This window comes from Mytilus edulis, chromosome 9 (genome assembly GCF_963676685.1).
Source record: "Mytilus edulis chromosome 9, xbMytEdul2.2, whole genome shotgun sequence".
NCBI classification, from domain to species: Eukaryota; Metazoa; Mollusca; class Bivalvia; order Mytilida; family Mytilidae; genus Mytilus; species Mytilus edulis.
Genome location: NC_092352.1, coordinates 13,273,519 through 13,301,169, shown reverse-complemented (window position 1 = coordinate 13,301,169; position 27,651 = coordinate 13,273,519). Strand labels below are relative to the sequence as shown.

The window sequence follows — 27,651 nt, the reverse complement described above, 5'->3', positions numbered from 1 at the left end:
AAAGATTTTAGAAGTAATTTTTAATGTCTTTTTAACAAAAGACTTGACTACAACTTATCCATTTAAACATTTGATGTGGATCTTTTTCACACAACAGGTGTTGTTCATAAACGAGATACCTCATATTATATGCAATTAAGCTCGCTATGATATGATATTCAAAAAGCTTGTCCGTCCATCGGCTCGAAACAAAGCTTTTACCAAACACCAATTACTAAGTGAATGCTATCATTATTTAGGTTTTCGATTTTATGGCTTATACCGTACATAAGAACTTAAAAAATTAGAGAATCGGAATAGTGATATAATATTATCAGAAAAACTGAATAAATTACAAAGGCTTTGTCAATCAATGCTCGTAAAATGCAGATCAGCATCTGTTATGTTGCAAGAGTTATACACGAAGAGTATTGAAAGTAAGTTAAATTGATTGTTTCACGATGTAAATATTCCCCCAAAAGCCAGGAGACAAAACAAACAAGCCTAAAAGTTTTAAACTTTGTGATCTAGAGTTTGAAACACTATACAGACACCTGTGAGATGTTGAAGACTGGATTTTCTCATTTGTTTCATGGGCATGGGCGACATAACGGGTGCCACAAATGAAGCAGAAACCATTCCAGACGACCTGACTTTGGATATCTGATGATATTCATGGTAACCTAGCCGAGTATTGTTTCGTGGACTGTTGTTTGTCTGTATCTTTTATTGAAGTAAATTAACCAGACTCAAGCTGTCGAAAAACAAGTTACCGAATAAAAGTTGCATCAAGCTAGAAAACAATAAAAAGTAAAATCACAAAAATACTGAAATCCGACGAAAATTAAAAAAAAAGGAAAGTCCTCAATCAAATGACAAAAACAAAAGCTCAAATCATCAAACCAATGGATAACAACTGTCTTATTCTTGACAGGTATTTCGTTAGTAGAAAATGGTGGATTACTCTCGGGTTTAAAGCTAGCTAAATCTCTACTTATATGGCAGTCGATATGTTCACAAACAAACAGACATAATATGTAAAAATGTCAAAAATAGGGGTACAGCAGTCAACATAGTGTTATAATCTTAATCACTATAAAAACAAAGAAACATGAACCAAAGACGTAAAAATGGCATTCAGACCAATCACATTAGCAAAAAATGAAGACAAAAATACACAAATACCATATTACAATAACACAATGACGGGATGCACAAGTACAGAGCCACGTCATATATGCATCAAAGAAACACAAAAAGGCATACAGACAAAGCCCATCAGCAAAAATGAAAGACAAGAATACAAAAATGTTTCCCACTAGACAATAACGGGATATACAGCGCCACGCCACATATCCAGGAAACACACAAAAAAAGGCATATAGACCAAGCACACCTGCAAAAACCAAAGACAAGAACACGATAAATTATCACAGAACAATAACACAACGACGGGATGTACAAGTACCGAGCCACGTCAAATGGATATCAATAAAAATAGACGTAAACAGTATGAGTAATATTCATCAAGACAAATAAAGAATACTATAACACGTTATAAAGATGAGAAACAAAGCAGCAACTAATAAGAAAAGCGCACCAAAACTGATCATGACCATTACTGCACTACTGATCAATTAATAGTCCATTACTGACACCTGGTGACACTTCAATACCTTCAATACCAAACCATGAACAATCAACCATCATTGATCTTGATATTGAAACTTTATGTTTCTGTAGTCTGAAATTTTCAAGTATTTTCTATTAGAGTCATACATTACAGTCAGTTTAATTTGAGCTGTGATTTTTTTCAATATAAGTCGCATTGTATAAATCGAAAATATCGTACGTCCATCATTATTTTATGGAAATGCATCAAATTCATACCGACATTTATTTTCCAGTGCAGTGTATTAATACCAAAAAATGACTATTCAAACTGAATTTCTGTTAGAGTAAACGTGTGTCTTGTTTATAGGCCCTATAGCATGTATAGCATGCTTCACAAAGACAGAGCACGCTAAAAGACAGAAAACATCAGTATCAACGCGAGAAAAACATGTTTTGGGGAATTATTTTACACACAAGAAGACTAATTTTAATAAAGAATTTCGATTTCATTGTCTGTCGAGTATGAACAACAAATGTATATACACATGCCGACAGGAACTCAGTGTACAACAAAGGTTGTTTATGTAAATCAAACTCTTTAAAATCGCATGTGAATGATGACTGATAAAGGACATTGATTGATTTAAATAATTTAATACGTCTACTTCAAATTTCTACATACGAAGGAATGCATAAAAAATGTTTTGTTACTTTTGTTAAAACGGCTGTCAACATAGATTACGTAACTAGATATTCCTTGGCACTCTCAATTCAGTCAACATTTAAAACATGTAATTAAATTCGCTGCGCTATTTATTGTCATGTCATACAATTTTAATCATTTTTGATCATATCAAATATTAAAGGTTCAATCAGTATAGAAAATATAAGATCAACATTGAACAATTAAAAGAAGTAATCTTAAATACCATTCATTTTTGACGTAAGATACACATTCGTCAAATCGAGGTTATTTGTATACCAGCAATATATGTTAAAGATGTTTTCGATGATTCAAGAAAAATGAGGTGACATATATCATGTTCATCTGCATTAAATTTTGCATATTTCGTTGACAGCTGACAAATAAGCGAATAATGTATGGCAACAATTTGTTTCAACGTTAGGGGTTTAGTATCATACCATCATAACATATATGAGAAGAACATAACCCGTGTCATGCCAACAACTGTTTTTAGAATAAATGTGTTTAGTTCCGATGCAAGACCTTATCAGTGACTCAATATTAACGCCAAAATATGCAATCTTTAATGACTTGACAACAGTATCGTAATTATATCCCTTCTTAATGAGTCTATTCAAAGGTTTTGTAAGTTTCTGAGGTGAATACTGACACTTTTGTGCTTTATAAAGAATATTACCATAAAAAATTGGATGTGAAATACCTGAACGTATTAAAAGTCTGCATGTTGAGCTATATTTACGAATGATGTCTTTATACCGATGATAAAATTTAGTAAATGTTTTGACTAGTTTGTGATATCGAAAACCCTGGTGTAATAATTTTTCAGTAATACATAAATTTCTCTCGTTAAAATCGAAAACATTGTTGCATACACGAGCGAATCGTACAAGTTGAGATATATAAACACCGTAAGATGGTGACAAGGGAACGTCACCATCTAAAAACGGATAATTAACGATAGGAAATGAAAAATCATCCCTTTTATCATAAATTTTAGTATTCAGCTTTCCATTAGTGATATAGATATCAAGATCGAGAAAAGGGCAGTGGTCATTGTTAGTATTAGCTTTATTTAAAGTAAGTTCAACAGGATAAATTTCATTAATATACATACTGAAGTCGTCATTATTGAGAGCCAAAATATCATCCAAATATCTAAAAGTATTATTAAATTTGTTTATCAGATGTTGTTTCGATGGGTCTTTGCTTATTTTTGTCATAAATTGTAACTCATAACAATACAAAAACAGGTCCGCAATAAGTGGTGCACAGTTAGTCCCCATTGGAATTCCGATAATCTGACGATATACGGAATCTCCAAAGCGAACAAAAATGTTATCTAGTAAAAATTCAAGGGAATATAGAACGAAATTCATAACAGTGTGGTGGACAGTAAAACGTTTATTAGTAATTGTACTGAAAAGTTTACCTTTAACTTGTTTGTCGTGGGCGATGATTTTATGCTCACTCAGTCTATCGGAGGCCTTCAAGTGGGGATTTAAATAATCATTTGTTGTGTACACATTTTGATACATAAAATGAAACTTTTTTTTCACATATCATTTAAGGAATTTATTTTAAATAATTGTTATACCATCACTTACAACAGTTTCACTTTTAAGAATATTAATGTCCAGAGCTGATATCAATAAATAATAATAAAAAATAAAAAGTTTATTCATGGTAAAAAGAAACAAAAAAACTTTTAAGTTAATAGGGACCCGCGTTATTTCAGAAAATATCTTATTGATTAAGAGAACAAAAACTTCTACGTTGTGATCATTTAAGTGGCCTTCTATTTATTCAATGCTAACCATGTGGGCTTTGTTTTTTTTTTATATACCATAAATCGATTCGTTCATTCAGATATTTGTCAGTTTGCCTTGGCTCTTCAAGTCCAACACACAACTTCTCACGAAATTGGTATTTTTCTTACAAAAATTACATCCATGTGATGTATTCATTTCATGGAGAATGAATGTTGCACCTTATTTTATTTGTTATCGTTTTTTTTTTGTGTGTATCATTGACGTATAAGACAACCTGAATCTTCTTTATTCAAATTTAAAACATACGAGATGGCAATTATGACACAAAATAACTAAATTAAACTTACAGCAGAAGAAAGATAATGAACATCGCTTTTATAGTCTTCTAAATATCGAAGACGCGTGGTCTTTTTAAAAATGATGTGAATTTATAAAGGAAACAACAAACAAAATAGTTCGAATATTTATATTGGAAAAAGTAACGGTGTGTAAATCATAACAATTATTTTATTTCAATGAAATTCAAACTGTTGAATTTTTTCCGCTGCGAGCAAATTTTTAATTTTGGTCGCATTTTGAAAATCAATAAATCTTGTATTCTTGTTGGAAGCTGCACTGTGTAGTTTATACCCGTTTTTTTCAATGCCACACAAATCCAACACAGACAAAAAATAAATGGTAGGTTCAAGAAATAATTGATGCAAACTATACTTTATTGTAGTTTTAACATGGGTAGGCATTATATTCGTGATTATTTTTGCCCGAGCGATATCGAAAAACTATTATAAAAAGTGTCCTAGTTCAGTGAAAATGTACGTCATACTTATTTCCTAAACAAATAAATAAACAAACATTAATTAACATACAACACTACCAAAGGCCAGAGAATCCTTACTTGTATAATTTTGTAAAAAAATGCATCTTTTTAAAACAGTCGAAAACAAAATTGTCTGTCCAATGGAAAAGTCGAAGCCCAAAAAAGATGAACAGTGCATTATAGAAACATAGAAGCTGGTTGCAAAAGTTGACGACAAGATCTATTTTATAACTTGAGTATGGCCTAATACTATTAACCTGAAATAAATATATTTATAGCAATTCCCTTGATACGAAAGATCTACATGTTGCCTTGGGCTTTTTTTTTCTTTTTTTTTTTGCTCTTTGGTTGGGTTTTTGTCTCAATGACAATTCAATTTTCATTCTTATCATAGATATAACTGCATGTTAAAATAAGAATATGAAGTGTGATAGGCAATCAGACACATTCTTTCCAGGGACCAACAGGCGTTATCAAGCTATAGGTCCCCGTATGGCCTTCGACCATTAGCAAAATACACACTTTATAGAATGAAAGCTCCAAGAGGTCTTGGGATAAAAAAAACAAACATAAAAGATGAGCGAGAAAAAAATAGGGATACCGCATGGAAATTGGAAAATGGTCCGCAACATTAATTTAGTCAACTCACTTAGTTGAAATTAAAGACCTGGCGTATTTTAGCCTTTTGCAATGGATGTGATGTATTTTTAAAAAAAAATCATGGTTTGTTTGGACATTTTTATAAATCAAGTCTTGTTTTTAAATTATTTGCAAGTAAGTTTTAAGTCATGAACAAATAATCACTCACAGAAAGACGTCAAATCCATCAACAAAAGAAAAAAATTAATAGACGACCGACAACGCACAGAATATCATGTATGTGTTCCGGACCATATGAGTATTTGGACCATACGCATATATCATGACCATAAGGGTATACTAATATGGTCCAACCATACACGTATGGTCCAAATACTCATAAGGTCCGGAACATATTTTATTTGCGATCACAAATGCACGAAGACGTCCATTTCTATATAAATAAATTTGGTGTATTTTACTGTCTTCTGATTGGTTAAAAGAATTAGCTTTATTTTCAATGTTATCAATTTTTATGGCGACACGCCCACTCTAACGTTGTGTATTCATACGCAAACATCTGTGTACGTTGTTATTCGTATTAATATACATCTTTGAACCTTGTTTTTGATAGAAATTTATTTATAATGATTGGCAATAATTTATTTTGAATTTATTGAACCATAAAATTAATTTTTGACTCTTCTAATTTAACATTATCCGCTTCGCAGATTATTCAATGTGAAGAGCCAAAAATTAATTTTATGGTTCAATAAATTCAAAATAAATAACAGCCATTCATTAAGTAAATTGGGTCGATTTTTTTATATAGATAAGATGAATGCGTTTCTGTTGCCAAGTGTTTTTCACAAGTATAGTAGCAGTATAGCAGAACGGTTTAAGTTTCCTATATACACCAAATGATACATTTTGCCAATACAATAACGTAAATGCATGCAAATTTCACAAGGTTTAATCCAAATAGCTTTCTTACTATCCAATAACTTTCAAGTACGAAAAAGACAGGGCAGAAGTATATTTTGTCTTTATGTTTCGTATTTGCACAACTTTTGAAAGTGGATTATGCATTCGTTCGAAAATAAAATTAGACCAGATAAAAGTTAAAAGATTACATAACTCGACAATCGCAATTGTCAAATCCGAAAAAGATAATCAATCAATACATGCATTCTGTAAGTCATTCTTTTTTCTGAAAGAACATGGCTTTGCGATATCTTATTATGAAAATTGATTGTCGAAACATAACAAAAACACAAGTAAAGGACGTTTAATTAATCAATATAAATCAAAACACAAATTCCTGATTAGTATTTCGAATTATTTTATATAGGCGTTGAGAACCTTTGGTGACCCCACGGTTTAAATGTTTATATTAAGGACGTCGTGAGCAATGGGCGTTATAGACGAACGTTCACCTAATCTGTCCCAGTCAATGGGATATTAAAGTGCGCCAATCAATGTCCATAGCCACACTGTTATGAATTCGATACTATAGTATCAAAGCATGTCCAATTAACATAGTTTTTTTGTTTATTGCTACTAAAAAATGACCTAAAAGAGTTTGAACATATATATTCACATTCTGATTTTTTGAATGCCCATTTAATTAGGTGTGTGAATTTTTTCTTAATGAGAATGTGAGGCAATGTGGTATACAGGGTAGAAAAATCAAAACTTTGAACAGATTCAAAATCACCAATATAAGCATGCAATTTATCAAGTACTTCCAACGAGTTCTTGACACTCGAAAAGTAATTTATTCCACTATTTTCGAAGGCCTTATTTGAACAATTTATTATCAGGTTTTTAATTGTACCAAGTGTGCTGGTAAGAAGAATAGACAATTTAGTAGTTGAACAATGGCTTGAAGACGAAATAAATCTATATTTGTAAGGGGTTTTGTGTAGCTTCGGAAGCCAATACATAGTTGGGACTTTCATTGTATTTGGCTCTGTTTGTAAAGCGATGGCTAAAAGTTTATGTTTGTTACAGATTTCGTTTTCTAAAAATGGAGTCAGTTGGAATGTTCATATTCAGAATGGAGCACAGGGACTTCAAACTAACTCTTATCCATATCAAACGCTACCACAGACCTGTAAAATTCCCAAACCAAACACTAAATTAAAGCATGGGTTTCTCAAACTTCAAATATCAAGTTGTCCCTGGACATAAAGCTGGGGTCACATATTCACGATTTTTACTGCCGTCCTTGACAGGACCATTCCCGATTAAAATTTGTCAAAAGTCTGATCAAGATCGTGTGAATCGTGGATGGAAATTCGATTTGTATCTTTCGCCAGGTAAAATTCGACCGAGTCTGTCACGACTGCGTCCCGATTCTACCGAATGTAATCCGACAGAGATCAGATAGTGACAAGACAGTGAACCGACGCTGACGGAAGTTATCCGTTCGAAAACTGTCGTCATAATCGGGATGATCGGGTACTGTCGGAACGTAATCCTATCACGGTCCGCTCTATCGCATTGCAAACGGCTTTGTCTGGTCTCAGTCGTATTGTATTCTGTTATTGTCGGGACTTCTCCAGATCATTACCGTTCCACAGGACACCGTCCCGAATACACAGAACATTGTTAGGAATTCGATCCGATACAGCAGAATCTGTCACGACATAGGAACGATTGTAATCCGACTAGAAAAAATCGGCTGAGTTTCCCCGAATGTTACGGGACGCACCTAACTGTCGGGGTGCTTTGCCAAACTATTCGGACCCTTCCCGACCAGTAGGAACCTGTTACGAACTAAAACGACTGCGTTCAGACAATAATAGGACATTCCAGATAATTGAGGATACTAATCCGACTTTTTCACTTTTCGTGTCGTATTGCTGTCTGATCTCAAACGGGAGCAATAATCGGCAATGTGTGAACCCCGCATTAGACAATGACGACCCAATCAATCGATCGATTTGTTGTTGTTATGAAAGAGACAACACCTTCAAAACTGGTGTATAAATGTTCCTTTCTTATCAAAATCTTTAACTCCTCTAAAACTACACGTCTTGTGTGTATCAAAGACTTTGCATATACATACCCCTTCTCCTTAAAGTTTATTTAGGAGGGAACGGGAACGCTTTTTAATAACTGCAATAATTTCTCTCTGGTCTCAATTTAAATACCAAGGCATTTAATTCATGTACATGTATCTTAATAGAAATATTACTACTTTTTCCGCTAATCATGCTAATCATATTTAGAGTAAGAGCTAGCTTTAAAAAGCAAATGGTCTGTCGGTAGTTGATAGATTTAACAACAGACCTGTCTATCGGACAACTGTTTAAGCAAACTAGTTAAAATTTAACGCATCATGTAATACTACTACTAACGATAGTTATTATCAGTAACATGTAGTAGTCAAGCATCATTTTTTTAATAGTTTTTAATAAAAGAATAAGACACAATTGGTAAATAAATTCTTTATTAATTTGTTAAATATATTTCAGATCTGTATTGACGTGCACAGTTTGGCGTTGTGCAATCCCAAGTTTACTTTGAACACTTGGAATAGGCAATGTCTTCGGTGGATTGTTGTCCTTTTTGCTTTCTGGTCGCACCTGAAATAAACAAAACCCCAGGTGTATCGTTGAAAACATTTAGTCAGGGTGGATCCGAGTTTTTTCAGGATTGTTTCTGTTGGTTTTATTTTCAGAATTTATATAGACGATTTTAAATTTAACATCTTGAATAGACTTATGGCTATCCCTTGTTTAAGAATGTTTATTGTCCTCTTGATGACTTTTGGTTAATGCTCTCGTTGTGGATTGTCTCATTTAAGCCTCGGTCACACCTTACCGGATAGCACGAACGGACGCTAACGGATGAAAATAAAAGTTGTCCGTTGACAAAATTGTTATCCGTTGGGAGTCCGTTGATGTACTGAACGAATAAAACGGACGCGTAACGAATGCATAACGGACACACAACGGATATGCAACGTACGAGAAACGGAAACGTAACGGACAGAACGGATGTCGAACGTACATTCAACGGACGAGTACCGCATAAAACGGACACCTAACGGAAGCGTACCGGATAAAACGGATGAACAATATATACAGAAAAATTAAAGGCAACAATTATAATACATGTAAATCGCAAAAATATTCAAAATGTTTCTGTGTAACTGGTTTTGGTTTGTTCTTCAAAATGTCGTCAAAGGGCAGTTTCTGGCCTGAATAAGAGCTGCTTGATTGTGAAGACGTGCCCCATCTCTAAAAATCGATTATGAATAATAAGAATTCATGTGTTACACAATTGGTAACATTAATTAATTATCAAGGAGTATTAATTAGGAAATTTATTAAAAAGGAAATAAACAATTCAATGACAATCATGTATGCTTTGGACACTAATAACAATCTGTGAATACATTAAATAGCAGAAAGCCTTTGGACACTAATAACAATCTGTGAATACATTAAATAGCAGGAAGCCTTTGGACACTAATAACAATCTGTTCGTATACTATGGACATATATACCCCGAAGCCCATAAATGACCATGTCTACTTTAAAATAACATTTATCCGTCAGGGGTTAATTACATTATTTGACAATTAACCTCATGTAAATAGTACTCGATAACCAGACGATTATACAACCGGCCTACAGCTATAGACATGTTTATGGACAACTGGACTATATAAGATCCAGCTTTGGACTTGAAGGAGGACAGCTTGGTACAAGAGATTGGTACCGGAGATTCCGCCAAGGTCTCACCCTTCGCGGGTAGGCTGGAACTAATGTGCCTAATATCCGAAATACTCTAACAGGAACGAACAGTTATAACACTATACGATCACGTGCCCGTGTGAGATACTGAACATTCGAACAATTCTACTTTAAAGACAGTTGTGAACATTCGAACATTTGAACTTTAGAATCTTTCTTGACTTTGTAAATACTTAATAAAATATATTTAATCATTATTGACTTCGTCACATAAGTCACGATTTGGTGCCGTTTGACCACGATCGACTTGGATTGTCTAAAATAACGCGAAGGAATATAAAAGGTAAGAACTCAGTTACTTTCATTTTTCTTAATGGACAATGAAGATATTTCTATGTCAGTACAACAAATAGAAATGGCTTTTCAAGGGATGGCACACATATTCAGTAAAGTTTTTAATGTTAAAGGAAGTCAGGCCGTATTTTTAAAATGCTTAAAATCAGAAGTTTTGTCACGAGTTGTGGTAGGAACAAATTGTTTTTATTAGGTATATTTTAAGGTATTATAGGTCGATTAAAAAACTATGAATATTATACACATTTTTTTTTATTAGAGAACAAGGTTATTTTTTTAAGTGTAATTTTTATCGGCTGTTATTTAATAGATAGGATAAATTATATAATATGATTCTTAAAAAATATATTTTTTTTTAAGTTTGAAGAAGCTAGTTTTTCGTTTAGAGTAATATGTAAAAAAAAACAAGTAAATATGTCTTGATACAATATCATTTTTTGGAGGTATTTTGTTTTTTTTTGTTTTGATCATATTATGGGTTATTTTTTTGAAGATACATTCAATTATTCTAGAAAACATATGTTTTACGTAAATTTAGTAGTGCACCGGTGTAAATTAAGGTTGATTTAGAACCTTTGGTAGATGAAGTTAAGGGTACTTTGAGGATACATTGTTTGCGTGTTAGAGCCATTGGGTGATGGTTTCGCAGTTGGGTAGTGTTTACGCACATTTGTTTAGAGAAAACAAATAGTCTATAATTTTAGATTCCAACCCCTTCTTCGGATGATTAACATAAGTGATGTTAAGTTATTAAATGGTGCAAGTTTTTTTTATGGTGTTAGATTACGCCATATTTACATATTGTTAATAGATTAAGAGAAGTATCTTCATAAAGTAGCACATTAAAGAAAAACATGGATATGTTTGCCCTTAGGGATTTACTAGTAATGTTGTAGAAGACTGATATTTGTAAAGAAAAAAGAGACATATGAACTTCAGAACTTAATGACAAATCTTAAGTGAAATAGATATTTGATATTAAAGGAAAACTAGCATTCAAATAAAATTAAAATTGAAAAGTAAAAGTAAACAATTATGAGGATTATTATCAGAAATTAAAATAAGAATAAAGAAATAATTAATTAAGGTGTTAAAAAAAAAAAAGAAAAGAATCTTAACGATGTGTTTAGTTCATAAGTAGGCATAGATTTTTTTTTAATTGTTTTATTGAAATGTATAAAAGGGATAGGCAGTAGGTTTGAAATTTTAAAACAAATGAAAAATAGATATATAAAAAAGAAAGGAAATAGTATAAGGAAATTATATACTAATTTAAGAAAAATGTAATACATTACAGAGAACGACATTTTTTTTTCGCAATAAGGTGTTTTTGTTGTCAAATATGAAATGTAGAGTCAGTAACAAATTGCGCAAGAGGTAGTTAAAATTCTATTAATGGAATCTTAAACGTTTTTTTTTTTGAGTAAGGAGATAAATTTGTGGTCTATATTTAACGTTAAGATTAATTAATGAAACACAATTTCAAACTGTAAAAGTATTACAATTGGGAAAAAAGAAACACATATAATTTTTAGTATATTATATTTTGTTTGTTATAGGTATCATGTACATGTAGGTGTAGGGGTTATATAACATGATCGAATTGAACTTTTTTTATTGTAAATTAATGAATTTTTTTACGTCTTGTGTAAATACACATATTTTTGTTTTTATTATGTAGGATTTTTAAACTTGTAGAAGTTGTATACGACAGATTCCCTCTTTTATTATTTTTTTTGTTTTAACGGATAATTCGATAAAAAAAAAAAAAGGTATTGATTTATATATAGAAATTGTTTTACAAAATATTGCTAGGCTCAGATAATCCTGCGAACTCAAGGCGAATGAACGAACTATCAATAATCTGATAGATGAATTAAAAAAAAAATGAAATAAAAAAAGAAATAAGGGGAAGTAAACAATTTTTAGTTTTTTCCAATTGAGATAAGTTTATCAGTGGGGTTTAGGTGCGATCTTCATTGGAATAGCCATATTTTTGTACTGTTAATTAATTCAGAATATATCTTGGTTAGCCAAAAAGAATGTTGTGAGTTCTGGTTCTAATGCCACGAACAATTGGGTAAAAACAAATGGTGTCTTCGCAATTGGTTGGAATAGATGCTACTGATAACAGAGAGATGTCTTCCTCCGCGCCATTGGTCAAGGACAAAACTTAACCGAATGCCGATGTTAACAGCCTCTTAAGAAGGACGAACCAAATAGCTAGATGCGTCAAATACTACGTAATGGAGATGATGATGACGACACTTGTACAAAGATGTGCGCCCTTTCCAGCAGTTGATGAACTTTATACTTTGATGGTGACGGAAATAAAACATGAACTATGTATATCGAACTATTTTCAAATGAACTATGTGTAAATATATTCAAATGTTGGACTTGCCGAATTTTATGAACTATATATGTGGTGATGGTTACCAAAAAACTTAACAATGGAACTACTGGATTTACAATAGCATAAATGAAGAAGGATTATCGTATTTTCCGAACTTTCGTTCTTATTGCGAGGGAAGGAATAATGTTACACAATTGGTAACATTAATTAATTATCAAGGAGTATTAATTAGGAAATTTATTAAAAAGGAAATAAACAATTCAATGACAATCATGTATGCTTTGGACACTAATAACAATCTGTGAATACATTAAATAGCAGAAAGCCTTTGGACACTAATAACAATCTGTGAATACATTAAATAGCAGGAAGCCTTTGGACACTAATAACAATCTGTTCGTATACTATGGACATATATACCCCGAAGCCCATAAATGACCATGTCTACTTTAAAATAACATTTATCCGTCAGGGGTTAATTACATTATTTGACAATTAACCTCATGTAAATAGTACTCGATAACCAGACGATTATACAACCGGCCTACAGCTATAGACATGTTTATGGACAACTGGACTATATAAGATCCAGCTTTGGACTTGAAGGAGGACAGATTGGTACAAGCTATTGGTACCGGAGATTCCGCCAAGGTCTTCCCCATCGTGGGTAGGCTGGAAATCATGCGCTTAATATCTGAACGTAATCCATAAGGACTGAACATTTATAAAACTATACGATCACGTGCCATTGTGAACTATTGAACATTCGAACAATTGAACTTTAAAAACAGTTTGTGAACATTTCAACATTTGAACTTTAGTATCTTTCTTGACTTTGTAATTACGTAATAAAATATATTTATCCTTTAATGACTTCGTCACACATGAACATTCAAAAATCTAATTGGCATTTCTGACGCGAAATTTTTTATTGGTATTTGTCCGTTTCAGATCCGTTCATTATCCGTTTTATCCGTTATACGTCCGGTAGAAGTCCGTTTCATATTCGTTCAACATCCGTTTTATCCGTTAGACGTCCATTAGACGTCCGTTAGAAGTCCGTTGGTGAATTTATCTGCCAGACTAATTAGAAGCTGCCAAGATTTTAGAAAGTTGAACCTTATGGTTTCTTTTCTTTCTTTTTTTTGTTTTATATACTAATGTATGTATTGTTATGCTTTAGAAGTAAAGTATATTTTTGAAAATATGAAACCTTAAATATATGTTGCTACTTTTTTTTTACTCAGTATATGTATTTCGTCTGACAAAAAGATACGAAAGTATTCTGGAATCAAATTAGCGTATCCTACCTTTTTTTGTTGTTTTGATCCAATGTTATCTCGCAGAAGTTTTTTGAACTGGTAAAGAACAATAACTGCAGACGAAGCACCAGCAATGCCGATAACTGTAGTAATAGCGTATCCTTCAAATATATATTTGATTTTCTTCTATACATGAATTTTGTTAAAATTGTCTTAATTGTCTGACTTCTAAAGTGTAAAACACTTTTGTTTGGTAGTCACACTATTCGCAAAATTAAACAAATTGATAGCAATACTAATGAAAAAAAGTGTTGTGATAATACTTATCATTTTATTTTGCTAGGCACCAATGCTATCACTTGTCAAATTAGCAACTCTATGTTGTAATAATATACCTTTGACTGAATTTTTGAATGTTGAATATGGTTTGTATGTTACAACTCTGATATGCATGCACGGATTTTGGTTGGATAGATGTTTCGCATGTCTGACATTATTACTCGTTTCATCATAGTATTGGCTTTGAGACTAAGTTAAGGACATGACGTTGGACTCATATGACGGATACCACATCGAAAGCAGGAAAAGGTTACTCTTTTGATTACTCCTCTTGGAGTAATGTGATTATGATTTTTTCTAAAACGAAGAAAGTCATCAAAGATATAATCTACTGCCCCACACGCGCTTGTGTTTGAATATATAAACAAACGAGGCACTCACCAAGTTAAAGTGCACATGAACTAATACACAAAAGTAAGAAATTGGTGCCAGGTGAAACATTTAGCATGGGTCATTTATATTTATAGGTAGAACATCCAATTAAAAAAAAAGAGGAAATATGTGTACAATCAGTTTTATTCAGTAAATTTCTTATTATTGTTTTAATCTCACAGTTGATGCATTTGGTATTAAAAAAGTATAAATGTATTTTTTTTGGTGAAAAAGACGAAAACCAGATACAAGCTTCGTACTTTGCTATGGAATGGAAAAAAATGACTTCTAGTAATTTCGCGCATTCAAAACGTTTTTCTGGATTTACCTTCATTAGGGGCTCAAACCAAAACATGTGACTGCAAGGATGTATAAAACCAAAACACATGAAGAGACATAAGACCAAAACACCAACACATTTCTTTTTTGTTTCCAATGCTGATCTTTTCACATTTTTCAACACCTTTAATTTCAAAACGTTGAAAATCTTAAAGATTTCGAGATCAATATACAATACTATTAAAGTTATACAACCTGCTAAGGTCTTTCCTGGCTTGTCAATGATACTGCCATTCCCTAAAATGATCAATATTATGAAAAACGACAAATATGTGAAATGCTGCGATGTATTATCTACACTAAACATACGAAAACGAGTCATATCATAAACATTATCCTACTTCATACAGCTAAAGGTGGTATGCATGATAAAACTACTAGTATATAGATGGACTGTAGGAAGATGTGGTGTGAGTGTCAATGAGACAACTCTCCATCCAAATAACAATTTATAAAATTAAACCATTATAGGTCGATGTACGGCCATCAACACGGAGCCTAGGCTCACACCGAACAACAAGCTATAAAGGGCCCCAAAATTACTAGTGTAAAACCTTTCAAACGGGAAAACCAACGGTCTAAAATATATATCAGTTGTAAATAACTATTGTTTTTTGCAAATTTGATTTCCCACGTACTTTTTATGATTTCTCCTGGTGACACTTTTGGAGTTTGATATACGTACACTTCAACAACAATTTCAATTGTCAAACGCGACACAGCTATATTACATCACACACCTCATCTTGTGGGCGAACTGCGTTGTTTCATTCAATCTTAATATTCCATTTGTATTCAAAATCGTATTAGTTTATTAGACGGAGGCGTTTAAAAATTACTAACACGTCTAGCAATATAAATTTATTATGGGAAAGATACATTTTAAAAAGTGTCATGTTTATTATGGGAGAAATATAGATTCTTACACTGCAACAAGTGTGTTTCTCGACAGTTAAATTTTATTATTTAAAGGGCTCGGCAAGCCTCGCGCTTTAAATAATAAAATTTAACTGTCTCGAGTGGAGAAATATCGTAATACACGAGTTATAGTGTCGGAATCTGTTTCTCTAATGCTTTTTATCGGTCTTTTTCAAAGATTTTCAGAAAATTGTGCTCTTTATATGCGACGTCATCAGGCAAGGTCGCCTTTTTTCATGACGTCACAATAGGAAAATTGAGAAGAAAACAAAACATTTTGACGTCATAATCAAATTTCGACTAATCATTTGCCGAGAACAGATTTTTCACTAGTGAGGAGAAATATTTTTCTCACACCGGTCAGGAAATGTGAAAATAGCGCAAAAATTAGAGAAATATATTTAAAGATGTGTCATGTTATGTTAAAAGAACAACAAATGAAACGGAGAAGGATTTAATGTCAAAAGAGACTTGATTAAATCATGTTGACTGTCTCAAAACAATATTTTTAGAAAAAAAAATTTAAAATTGGTACTTTGTGTCTTCTAAAATCATTCATCATTTAAGTTTTGATCCTTTTCAACATTACAGATTGAAAATGCAGCAATATTTCAAATGTTAACTTACGATATAATTCAACTGTTTCACACTCATCTTCTCTTTGCTTTTCTGGATAAGATAAAATCAACAATTTCAATAATGTTGAATATTATTATAATATTTTAGCGCTTCAGTCTCATGAGTTAGTTAAGTATTCATAGTGTGTAACAGCACTATTACTAGTTCCATTTTTTACTAGTAGTATGGATTTGATCATTAATTGATTGGGCATAATCTTCATTGGTCCCATTTTAGTAGTGCTGTCAAGTTTTTTAATTTCATAAAACCAAATTCATGTGTCCCCTAATACAAATACCAGTAAATGAATCGAAGCTTTTGTAGCAGCTAGTACAACTGGTGCTGACATGTCTTTAGAAAATGTGTCTGATGATACTCAATTTGCACTAACCATAAAAATTAAGCAGACTTCTAATGAATAAAAAACAAAAACAATGATAAAGTTAAGACAGATTTTCATTGTTTTATCTCTAAAAGGTTATATATGTTTCTTCACAAATGAAATTAATTAATACAAATTCAAACCGACCCATTTAATTACCATAAGGGTATCATGATATTAGAGAAAATATTTTTAAGTGAATATCCGCTTCATTTGGATAGTTGTTTCGCTGGCAATTACATCAAATCTCATTTAAAATAACATTATTTGTCAGTTAAATTAATAAATACAATGTCCTGATCGATCTAGACAAAGATAAAAAAAGTGCACATAATTTTGTTTAATATTGTGTGGATAGGGGCATTAGAAGTCGATTATCTTACCACACAGAGATACATTGCAATAATCCCAGTCAGTAGAAGATATAAAACACCATGGACCTTTCAGTTTTGCGCTAAAATTTCGACAATACGTGTGGTTTAGTTTTATATGGAAAGTTGTATCTGACCAGCGCAAACATTTATCTCCTTCTTGTGTTATACTGACTTGTCCTTTGTATGTAAGTCCCGTGCTATCTGCCATACACTCGTTCACTATAAGTTATAAAAAACCACAATAAAATAAAGGCAAGAGCAGTATACCGGTGTTCAAAAGTCATAAGTCGATTGAGAGAAAACAAATCCAGGTTACAAACTAAAACCCAGGGACACTCATCAACTATATTAGAGAAAAACAAAGGAACAATAGGAGTACAACAAAAACAAACGCCAATACACATAGAAACGAACTATTTGATAACAACTGCCATATTCCTGACTTGGTACAGGACATCTTAGGCAAAAATAGTGGATGGAACCTGATTTTATGGCTAGTCTAACCTCCTGCTTATATGACAATGTTAAAAAATATCGCTTAAATAACAACACTACATGACAGAAATATAACACAAACACACACAAGAACTCTCGTCACAAAGAAACGCACAATAATAATATAATTGTCGATATACCATACAAACCACAGAACATCTTCCATCAGGCCACAGACCACAATTAATTCCTCTATCAGTTCTTTATAACGTTTTGTATCATTAAAAAAATTGCACCATGCACTTTTGTCAAATTTTTTGTGTGTGTAATGTATAGCCCTAGTCCAAATATATATCCAAAATTCAGAAAGATTGTAGCAATCACTTTTACAAATTTAGCCAATACACATCCATACCCCTATTGACAAGTCAAGAGATGTTCCGAAAACTGTAAATATGACCTTTTTGCACTTGGCCTAATCACTCATTCCATATCAAAATCAGTTTAAATACAACATCCAAAAATTTATTTCACCTCTCTTCTTTCATTTCCACCCAAAAAAATCTAAGAAATGAGTGAGGAAGGGAAAGAAAAAAAATTAAGGAAAAATACACTCTAATTAAAAGGAACTATATTCGGACAACGAAAAGCGGGGTCATTAATTGTGGTCTTGGGCCATCAACGACAGACACCACATGATATCACAAGAAGGGGCGCATTTACGTAACGAACATGTAATCTCGAACTTTAAACTATTATTTTCACATTACTAGTCTAATCAATTTTCATGACAATGTTGATATTGAAAGGCAATTTATAATTTTTTGGACTACGAACGACAAGACAAAATACAATATTGAACTGAAGCCATAACAGAAACATCTAAAATTAATTATTACATGAATTTTGGATGTAAAATATATCGAGACACGTCGTATAGCAATGTAAATATACACTCGGTATGACAGTCATATTCGGGAATAGGTCAAGTTCGGAACCTACCGACATAGATGTTTAACCACAATCTAAGACGTGGTAAAATTGCTAACAGTTAGTTTAGCAACACAGACACATCGTATAGATCAACCAATCGCGATGGTGTCCATAACATTAACGGAGTGTCATTTTTAATCTTTCCTCTTCATAACTATGATGGAGCAGTTTCTGCGTAAGAAGCACATTCCTGTATATGAAGCCAGTATAGTGTGAACTTGCACGAGTATAACGTATCAATTGAGGTATGTAAACACCATACGACGGAGCAGAGGGAAAGTTACTGCTGAGAAATGGGAAATTGATAATTTGAAATTGAAATTATCCCGTTTGTCATTTATTTTAGTGTGAAGTCGACCATCTGTGTCAATAACGATTGAAAAGATCAAGATCTGGAGCAGTTTTTCTTGTATCAATAGTATCCGTAATTTCAAGTTCACTGGGATATATGTGATGCAAGTGCTAACAGAAATATGGGTTATTCAATGATATGACATCATTAATCATATATCTATAAGTAAAATTAAAGAATGTTGCAGGGTGCTTTTTCTTTTTGTCTTGTAGCCTAATCGAATACATTGTATTCCATACAGGTGTCAGGAAATTAAGGAGAAGGACTGGTAAGGGCACCAAACTTAAGGTTCATCTGATGAAAGATTTTGGACACTTTTTTAATACTTAAAGCCTCGATCACACCTTAACGGATAGCTCGAACGGATGCCTAACGGAAAACTTTTTTTCAATCCGTTCATGTTCGTTAGACGTCCTTTCTTATCCGTTAGACATCAGTCCATATCCGCTGCATGTCCGTTTAACGTACGTTTTATCCGTCGACGTCCGTTTTGTCCGGTGGAAAATTTTGAGCATGTTCAAAACTTTGAACGGACGTCCAACGGATGAAATGTCCGTTGAACGTCCGGTAGACGTTCGTTTTGTACGGTACTCGTCCGTTTCGTTTCCGTTTTATATCCGTTACGTGTCCGTTATACATTCGTTGGAGGTCAGGCAAATAAATTCATCAACGGACTTCTAACGGACGTCTAACGGATAAATCGGATGTTGAACGAATGTGAAACGGACTTCTACCGGACGTATAACGTATAAAACGGATGATGAACGGAGCTGAAACGGATAAATGCCAATGAAAAATTTCGCGTCAAAAATGCCAATTAGATTTTTTTAAGGTTCATGAATTCTTATTATTCATAATCGATCTTAGAGTAAGGGCACGTCTTCACAATCAAGCAGCTCTTATTCAGGTCATATACTGCCCTTTGGCGGCATTTTGAAGAACAAACCAAAACCAGTCACACAGAAACATTTGAATATTTATGCGATTTACATGTATTATTATTGTCGCCTCTATTTTTTCCGTATATCTTGTTCATCCGTTTTATCCGGTACGCTTCCGTTATGTGTCCGTTTTATGCGTTACTCGTCCGTTGAAGGTACGTTCGACATCCGTTCTGTCCGTTACGTTTCCGTTTCTCGTACGTTGCATATCCGGTGTGTGTCCGTTATGCAATCGTTACACGTCCGTTTTATTCGGTCAGTACATCAACGGACTCTCAACGGATGACAATTTTGTCAACGGACAACTTTTATTTTCATCCGTTAGGCGTCCGTTCGTGCTATCCGGTAAGGTTTGACCGAGGCTTAAGTGTTTACTTCAATTGATTCGGTTAGTTTATGTGAGAGATTTAAACTGAGTTAGTCATTAAAGACGATTAATTCAAGCTTAAATATGTAAAATCTATAAAATATGCCATAATATGTCACTTTTCAGATGATTTTTGTCAAAAACGAAAGTGGCCGCATCCGTGTTCACTCTCAACCTTTATATATGTTATGTATTATCATCAAATACAACTTTCTTTTTAATATTAAGAATGAACACGAATGCGGCCACTTCCATTTAAGACGGAAACCGTCTAAAATTTAACTCAAATGATAATATTGTGAATATTTCAGTAATTTATCATGAGTTAATGATGCTAGTACTCGAAACATGTGCATTGTAATGTCAAAAGACCAATTTTCCTGCACCAGATGCGCATTTCGACAATACATGTCTCTTCAGTGATGCTCGTTGCCAAAATGTTTGAAATCCAAAGCTTATATAAAAGATGAAGAGCATAAATCCAAAAGGTCCACAAAATATAGCCAAATCCACGAAAGGAATCAGAGCTTTGCATGAGGAAGATACATTCCTTAATTTATAATAATTTCTAACATTTTGTAACAGCAAAATTTAATAAAACAAAAAGTCCGTATTTTCATGCCAGTACCGAAGTTTACATTTAAATAATTTTGTTAGACTGATATATTTTACGGCCAAATTGGTGTCTAACTGAATCTACTCCTTTGATAAATGGGTGTATCGTTGTTCTCTTGCTTTTCAATTAAGAGTTGAATTACAAAGACATGGACAAAAATATGGAATGATAAGTCCCAACTATGAACATCCCTAGAAAACCATATTAGTATACAAAGGCACCTTCATCATAACAGTATAGTTCATCTTCACCATTGGAGCAATCCACAAATCCATTACATTTAAGATGTTCTTGTAGACATTCCCCGTCGTCACATTTAAAAAATCCACCACTACAATCTAGGCAATAATAAAAAGGTTCATTAAAGTTTATATCATGTAAAAGAGTGGCGGATAATTTAAAAGGGATATTCAAACTCATTAATCGAGTACAAACTGGCAACGCAATGGAACAAAATGAGGGTAACAAAACGATACCTATTGAATACATGTTGCCTTAATATTAAAAAAGAAAATTGCCAATGGTGTTATAGAAAAAATTCACGTTTTTTTTCAAATGTGTTTTAACCATTAAACGTTTTATATTTTGCCATTCCAAAAATTATTTATCTAGAAATCGTTTTCTGTTTAAAAGATATAATTATAATTGACGAGGTTTCATTCGGTGTAATAGCATTTGTGTAATGTGAGGTCAGAATTTTTATGATGTTTTCACAATCTCAACTAAAAAGGAATCAAAATATAAAACATGTTCCTATGTCTAACAGGTCCGATAATATAGGAAAAGTTAATATACCATGTGTTTTCACTGTGACAAACATTGAGAAGCAGAGGATGTGCGTATGTACAAATATTAAGTTTTTGTAAACCAATGAATAAAGATGATATTTGGAATATGAAAGCCATACCACACCTTAATTTTTACTTTACTACTTACATACTCCACATAAATAGATAGGACAATATTCATAGTTAACATTAGGATCTGTTGTGTAACACCAGGGTCCAGGATAGTTTAATGATGGATTCCTGCAGTAATTAGACTGGTTAGATATTTTGGTAAATAAGTGTTTATGTGGGGTCTGAGATCCCCATGCTTGGCAGATACGTCCTGATACTGTAACATTCAATGTTCCATTGTATGATACTCCTAACAAGTCAGTCTTCCAATCTATACCTACATAAATAAACATGCTTATCTGTCACAGTTATTGAAATACAAATGTTGATTTTTTTCCCCAATGTTATATTTCAATGAAAATGTTTACATTGTTCATAAGATGATAATATTCGTTTTTCATACATGTTGGCATTAACATATATGTCTACGATTTATACCTGAAGGGACTCATATTTGTCAAACGTTTACCTTTCTATTAGACCCCTTTTTGGTTTAATAAAACAAAGACTAATTGTCCATCCTTGGTTTTCAGGAACAACACGCAAATATTTCAACATCTCCAAAAATAGCATTTTTCCAGAATGTTTAAAAATAAGTGAACGGGTAGCTTATGTTGATGCTTTAAGAAATAGATCAGATCGATCATCATTGTGTAGATAAAGAGTCAGTGCTCATAACCTTGCCATTGAAAGAGGAAGATATTTAAAGTGCCAGAGATCAAAGAATTGTGAAATCTGTAAAAGTGGCGAAATTGAGAATGAACAACACATGCTCTTCCACTGCAGAGGTAACTCCAGTTTTAGATAGACTTTTGTATAAAGCTTATACTTAATAACAAATCTTACATGGCACTAAAACTATATTTCTCTTTCGTAACAAATTGTTTAAATGAAAGAAGTAATCTATTGCAATAGATTTTATTATACCTTTAATTTTTTATTCACATATATACAATTGTTTGTATTATACTACGATGCAAATTGTTTATCCATACGGTCATTACCATTTATTGTAAATGCGTTTGTGCCAATAAAACATTGTCTAGTGTCTATTTAAACAAGTTTCTAGTGGTTTACTAAACATTCGTGTTTTTTTTTGCGTTTAAAAATATGGATTAAACCTCGTTTTTCGTCAACAGTACAGTTCAAACCAAACTGTTCACTACTTTACACTTTTTTTTAAAAACTTTTAAAAATTCAGAAATGTTTTATTTTATGGCATTAGTGTGTCGAGATTTAAATTCAAGTTTCAAGTCTAATATTATAAGAAATGATACATGATATAATGCCATTATACATGTTTGATACACACTATTGGTTGAATATTTGTTTAATTGTAACAATTTGTGTGGCAAGATTAACATTGTAGACGACATGTCGAATTAAACATCATATTTACGCTTTGTCAAAAAAAGAGAGACAATCTTGACAGAGAGCAAAACATTGAACATTACTAATGTATAACATAACCATTATATTTTATTTTACTTACATGTATATACTAAAAATAACGCAATGCTTGAAATGGCAATGCAATGAAGTGTATAATTTCCCTAGAAGCATATTCTTAATTGATACTTTGATGTATTCTAAAAGAATGTGTCATTTAAGTATCGATCCTTTTCAGTATCACAAAATTGAAAATACGGCATCATTTGAAATATTAACTTACGATATTTTCGAACTAATTCACAATCATCCTCTCTTTGCTTTTCTAGATAAAATAGAACCAGCAATGTCACAATTGTTCAACATATTAAGCATAATCTAACGGGTTAATTTCACGAGTAAGTTTTGTAATCTATAGAGTTTTACAAGAATTTACGGGCTGGTGTTTGTTTTAGAAGAGTAATTTTTGATAAATTGATTGAGCATATTCTTAGGGCCCACTCTAATGCAGTAAGGTTTTCAGCATTTTGTTTAAGTAAATCTGTGTGGTCCTTGGAATAAACTAATCTAAATGAAACTGAAATTTTATTTCAGTCGACCCAAATGGTGAGCAAATGTCTGTACACAATGTGTTCAATCATACTCTTATTACGTTAAGTATAAGACTACAGCGATATTTCTCAGGAATTTGGAGAAAATGATCATTGTTCAAATATAAAAGTCATCAGAAATGAAATTAATTACGGTACAAAACTAAATCACCCCTTTAATATCCATCAGGGGATTCTCACGATATAATAGTAAATCTGTTTAAAATGAACTTTCTATATGTCCCAAGTCAGGACCCTGTAATTCAGGTGTTTGATGTTGTATAACATGTGTTTTTCGTTAATAGTGTTGTACATGCATCAGGCCGTTATTTATCTCGTTTGTAATGTTTTTCGTTTTTAGTTACGGCCTATAATTTTATTTTACTACTAGTATGCAGTCATGGGTATTTCCCATTGTTGAAGGTCGTACGGCAACCCAGAGTTGTTAACTTCTATGTCATTTGGAATTCTGGTGGAGATTTGACTCATCTTCTTATTCTTATATCCGCTAATTTGGACTCTGTTGGATTGTTTTTTTTCTCGGGGAAATCATATCACGTAGTATTTTAAAATAACCGATTTTTTTCAGTGACGGTTTGATTAAGATAAATATAAAAGAAGTGCACATAATCACATTTTTTCCATGGTGGGGATAGAGGCATCAACAGTCACATATCTTACCACACAGAGGTACTTCGCAATAACCCCAGTCATCAGAAGATATAAAACACCATGGACCTTTCAGTTTCGCGCTAAAATTTCTACAATACGAGTGGTTTAGTTGTCTTTGGAAAGTTGTATCTGTCCAGCGCAAACATTTGTCTCCTGACCGTGTCGTACTGAACTTTCCTCTGTATGTTAACCCCGTGCTCTCTGTCATACACTCGTTCACTATAGTTTAAAAAAAAAACAATAACAACGGTGTTGTTTGATTTATCTGTGCATACAGTTTTATAATTTAAAAAAAAATGGTGTCGAAACATAATGGTTTTTCGAGAAGAAAATATGTTATATAATCAAATCGTTATAATAGAATGCCTCTACTTAAGGATGTATGTACTGCCAAAATAACGGCCCTTCAAATATCGTTTCATCTCGACCTTTTAACTAGTTTCCAAACTTCATGAAAACATTTCTAATTTTTGTAATAAAGCATATGCAAATAATGAAATAAATCATCTTTGAAAAACTATATTTATTATTTGGATGTTAAAGACACATGCTATTTTTTGTCCTTTCTATTCAGTTAACATCTGTGACGTTTCTATTCTGTACACTACATAGAATTGATAGCCAAAGCCCCCTCATGGGTCTTTAAAGCAGCAAGAAATTTCGCATATGTATACACTCCCACACTTTTAAGCAAATTGCCTCCTCCTTTTTTTTTATAGAAAATTCTCGTTGCTGTTACTCATATAATCCTTTTTTGTAATGTAAAAGGCCAAGTGCCCCGGCATATATATGCCACGAACTTCGTAGAGTTTTCCTCAGAATTCAATTCCATTTGTATTTATGCTGGTAACAGTTCTAAGATATGTAACTATGAAATAAAACATAGTGAGCATACCTGGAAGCCAATTAGTAAACTGTACGAACATTATACATCTCTCCAAAAGAGGCATGGTTGAAGTTGTATTTACAAAGTGCAACATATATTAAACCACAATTTTGCATTAGAAAATAGAATATTGTGAGCATACTCGAATCAGTGCGCAAAATGTAAAAAAAATTGCAGGTTCAATATCATCCAGACAATTCTATAAATTGAAAAGCAGCTTATTTTTTCACAATAACAACAATACCCTACAATTTAAGTAATTGGATCCAATCATACTCGCCTTATTGTTTGATATGTAAACAATGATTCGAATCGAATTAAAGACACCAATTCAACAATCCCATACAAGGATTATGAAATTTGATAAAAAAAACCCATTGTAAGCTGTTATTCTCTTGATTTTGAACGTGGCGTGGACTGACGGGACAGATGAACAACGGTATACTATAATAAATCCCTTCTACGCACACCACTGTACGATATTACATAATACCTTCATCGTAACAATTCAGTTCATCTTCTCCACCGGAGCAATCATCAAATCCATTACATTTTAAATGTTCTTGTATGCATTCCCCGTCGTCACATTTGAAAAATCCACCACTACAATCTAAGCGATAAAAAGGCATAAGGTAAATATAATATATATACACTCATAAGTCATGAACAAATTGACATTTTATGAAATGTAAGCTCTAGAATATTGTATCAACTTAGAGATATACTCCGTATTTCAAGTACGATGGAATAGATACGTTCAACATCGAACATAGTCACCAAACTTTAATAATTTAGTGAGATGAAGTTAAAGGGTAATTTTGTTTACTTTTTACTAGAGACTTTATTTGTAAAAAGCAAAATCACAAAAATACTGAACTCCGAGGAAAATTCAAACGGAAAGTCCATAATCAAATGGCAAAATCAAATGATAAAACACATCAAACGAATGGACAACTGTCATATTCCTGACTTGGTACAGGCATTTTCAAATGTAGAAAATGGTTGATTGAACCTGGTTTTATAGCGCTAAACCTCTCACTTGTACGACAATTGCATCACATTTCATTATATTGACAACTATGCGTGAACAAGAGTACACCAACAACACGAACCCCACCAAAATCTGGGTTGATTTTCGGTGCTCCGGAAGGGTAAGCAGATCCCTCATGTGGCACCCGTCATGTTGCTCATGTTATTACAAAGCCGGTAAATAGTCTAATTCCGTAGGTTATATTCGTGAAAAAGGGAACGGAATTATATTCACGACATAAGGAACATATCCGATATCATCTGTATAGCAGGTGTTCCATAACGGTCAAACAACTATGCACTCTTATTGACCTTTGGAATGTTTAGTATCTACAACAGATTGACACAGATCTATAGTAGGTATGTTGTGGAGCACATGGAAGATCCAGCATTATAACGTTAATTGTGAATGACATAAAATTTAAAGATTCATTTATACATAAATGATGGACCCCGATTTGAAATTCAGATCCGCGACAAAACTACACAATACCATTATAAAAAGTACATATATTGTGTCGCTCTCTTCAAATCCAAACTCATAACAATACCGTCCTTTCGAATGCACTGTGCGTATGTATGCATAAAAATTAAGTCTTCTTAAACTCATGAATAATGCAAACATCTGGAAAGCAATTTGAAGGACACTACTAAAAAAACACAAAAAGATACAAAAAATATATCGTCTACAAAAGACTCATCTGTGATGAAATTTTAATATATTTATTTAACTACTTACATACTCCACATAGATAGATAGGACAATATTCATATTTAACATTAGGATCTGTTGTGTAACACCAGGGTCCAGGATAGTCTAACGAAGGATTCCTGCAGTAATTATATTGGTCGGATATTTTGGTAAATAAGTGTTTATGTGGGGTCTGAGATCCCCATGGTTGACACGTACGTCCTGAGATTGTAACACTTAATGTTCCATTGTATGATGCTCCCAATAAGTCAGTCTTCCAGTCTATACCTACATGAGTGAACAT

General features: G+C 32.7%; 1 protein-coding gene across 1 annotated transcript; it reads right to left on the bottom strand.

The window, feature by feature from the left end:
* Nucleotides 1-1,605: 1,605 nt before the first annotated feature.
* Nucleotides 1,606-27,651, bottom strand: LOC139489826 (plasminogen-like). Its single transcript, XM_071276671.1, has 8 exons — nt 27,396-27,651; nt 26,121-26,237; nt 22,128-22,367; nt 21,413-21,529; nt 17,497-17,706; nt 16,741-16,782; nt 15,369-15,432; nt 1,606-1,723 (listed from the first exon to the last, which is right to left on the bottom strand). Exons 1-8 carry the CDS (start codon nt 27,649-27,651, stop codon nt 1,606-1,608), a joined length of 1,164 nt encoding a protein of 387 aa, XP_071132772.1.

Excerpts from the sequence above, each read along its gene's own strand:
- LOC139489826 (XM_071276671.1), bottom strand. The coding sequence starts at position 27,651 with ATGTTCACTCATGTAGGTATAGACTGGAAGACTGACTTATTGGGAGCA. Across the intron at positions 26,238-27,395 it reads TATCTATCTATGTGGAGTAT|ATTGTAGTGGTGGATTTTTC; the intron begins GTAAGTAGTTAA and ends TTTATCGCTTAG. Across the intron at positions 1,724-15,368 it reads TGTATAACTTTAATAGTATT|ACTACAGAAACATAAAGTTT; the intron begins GTATATTGATCT and ends TGAAAATTTCAG.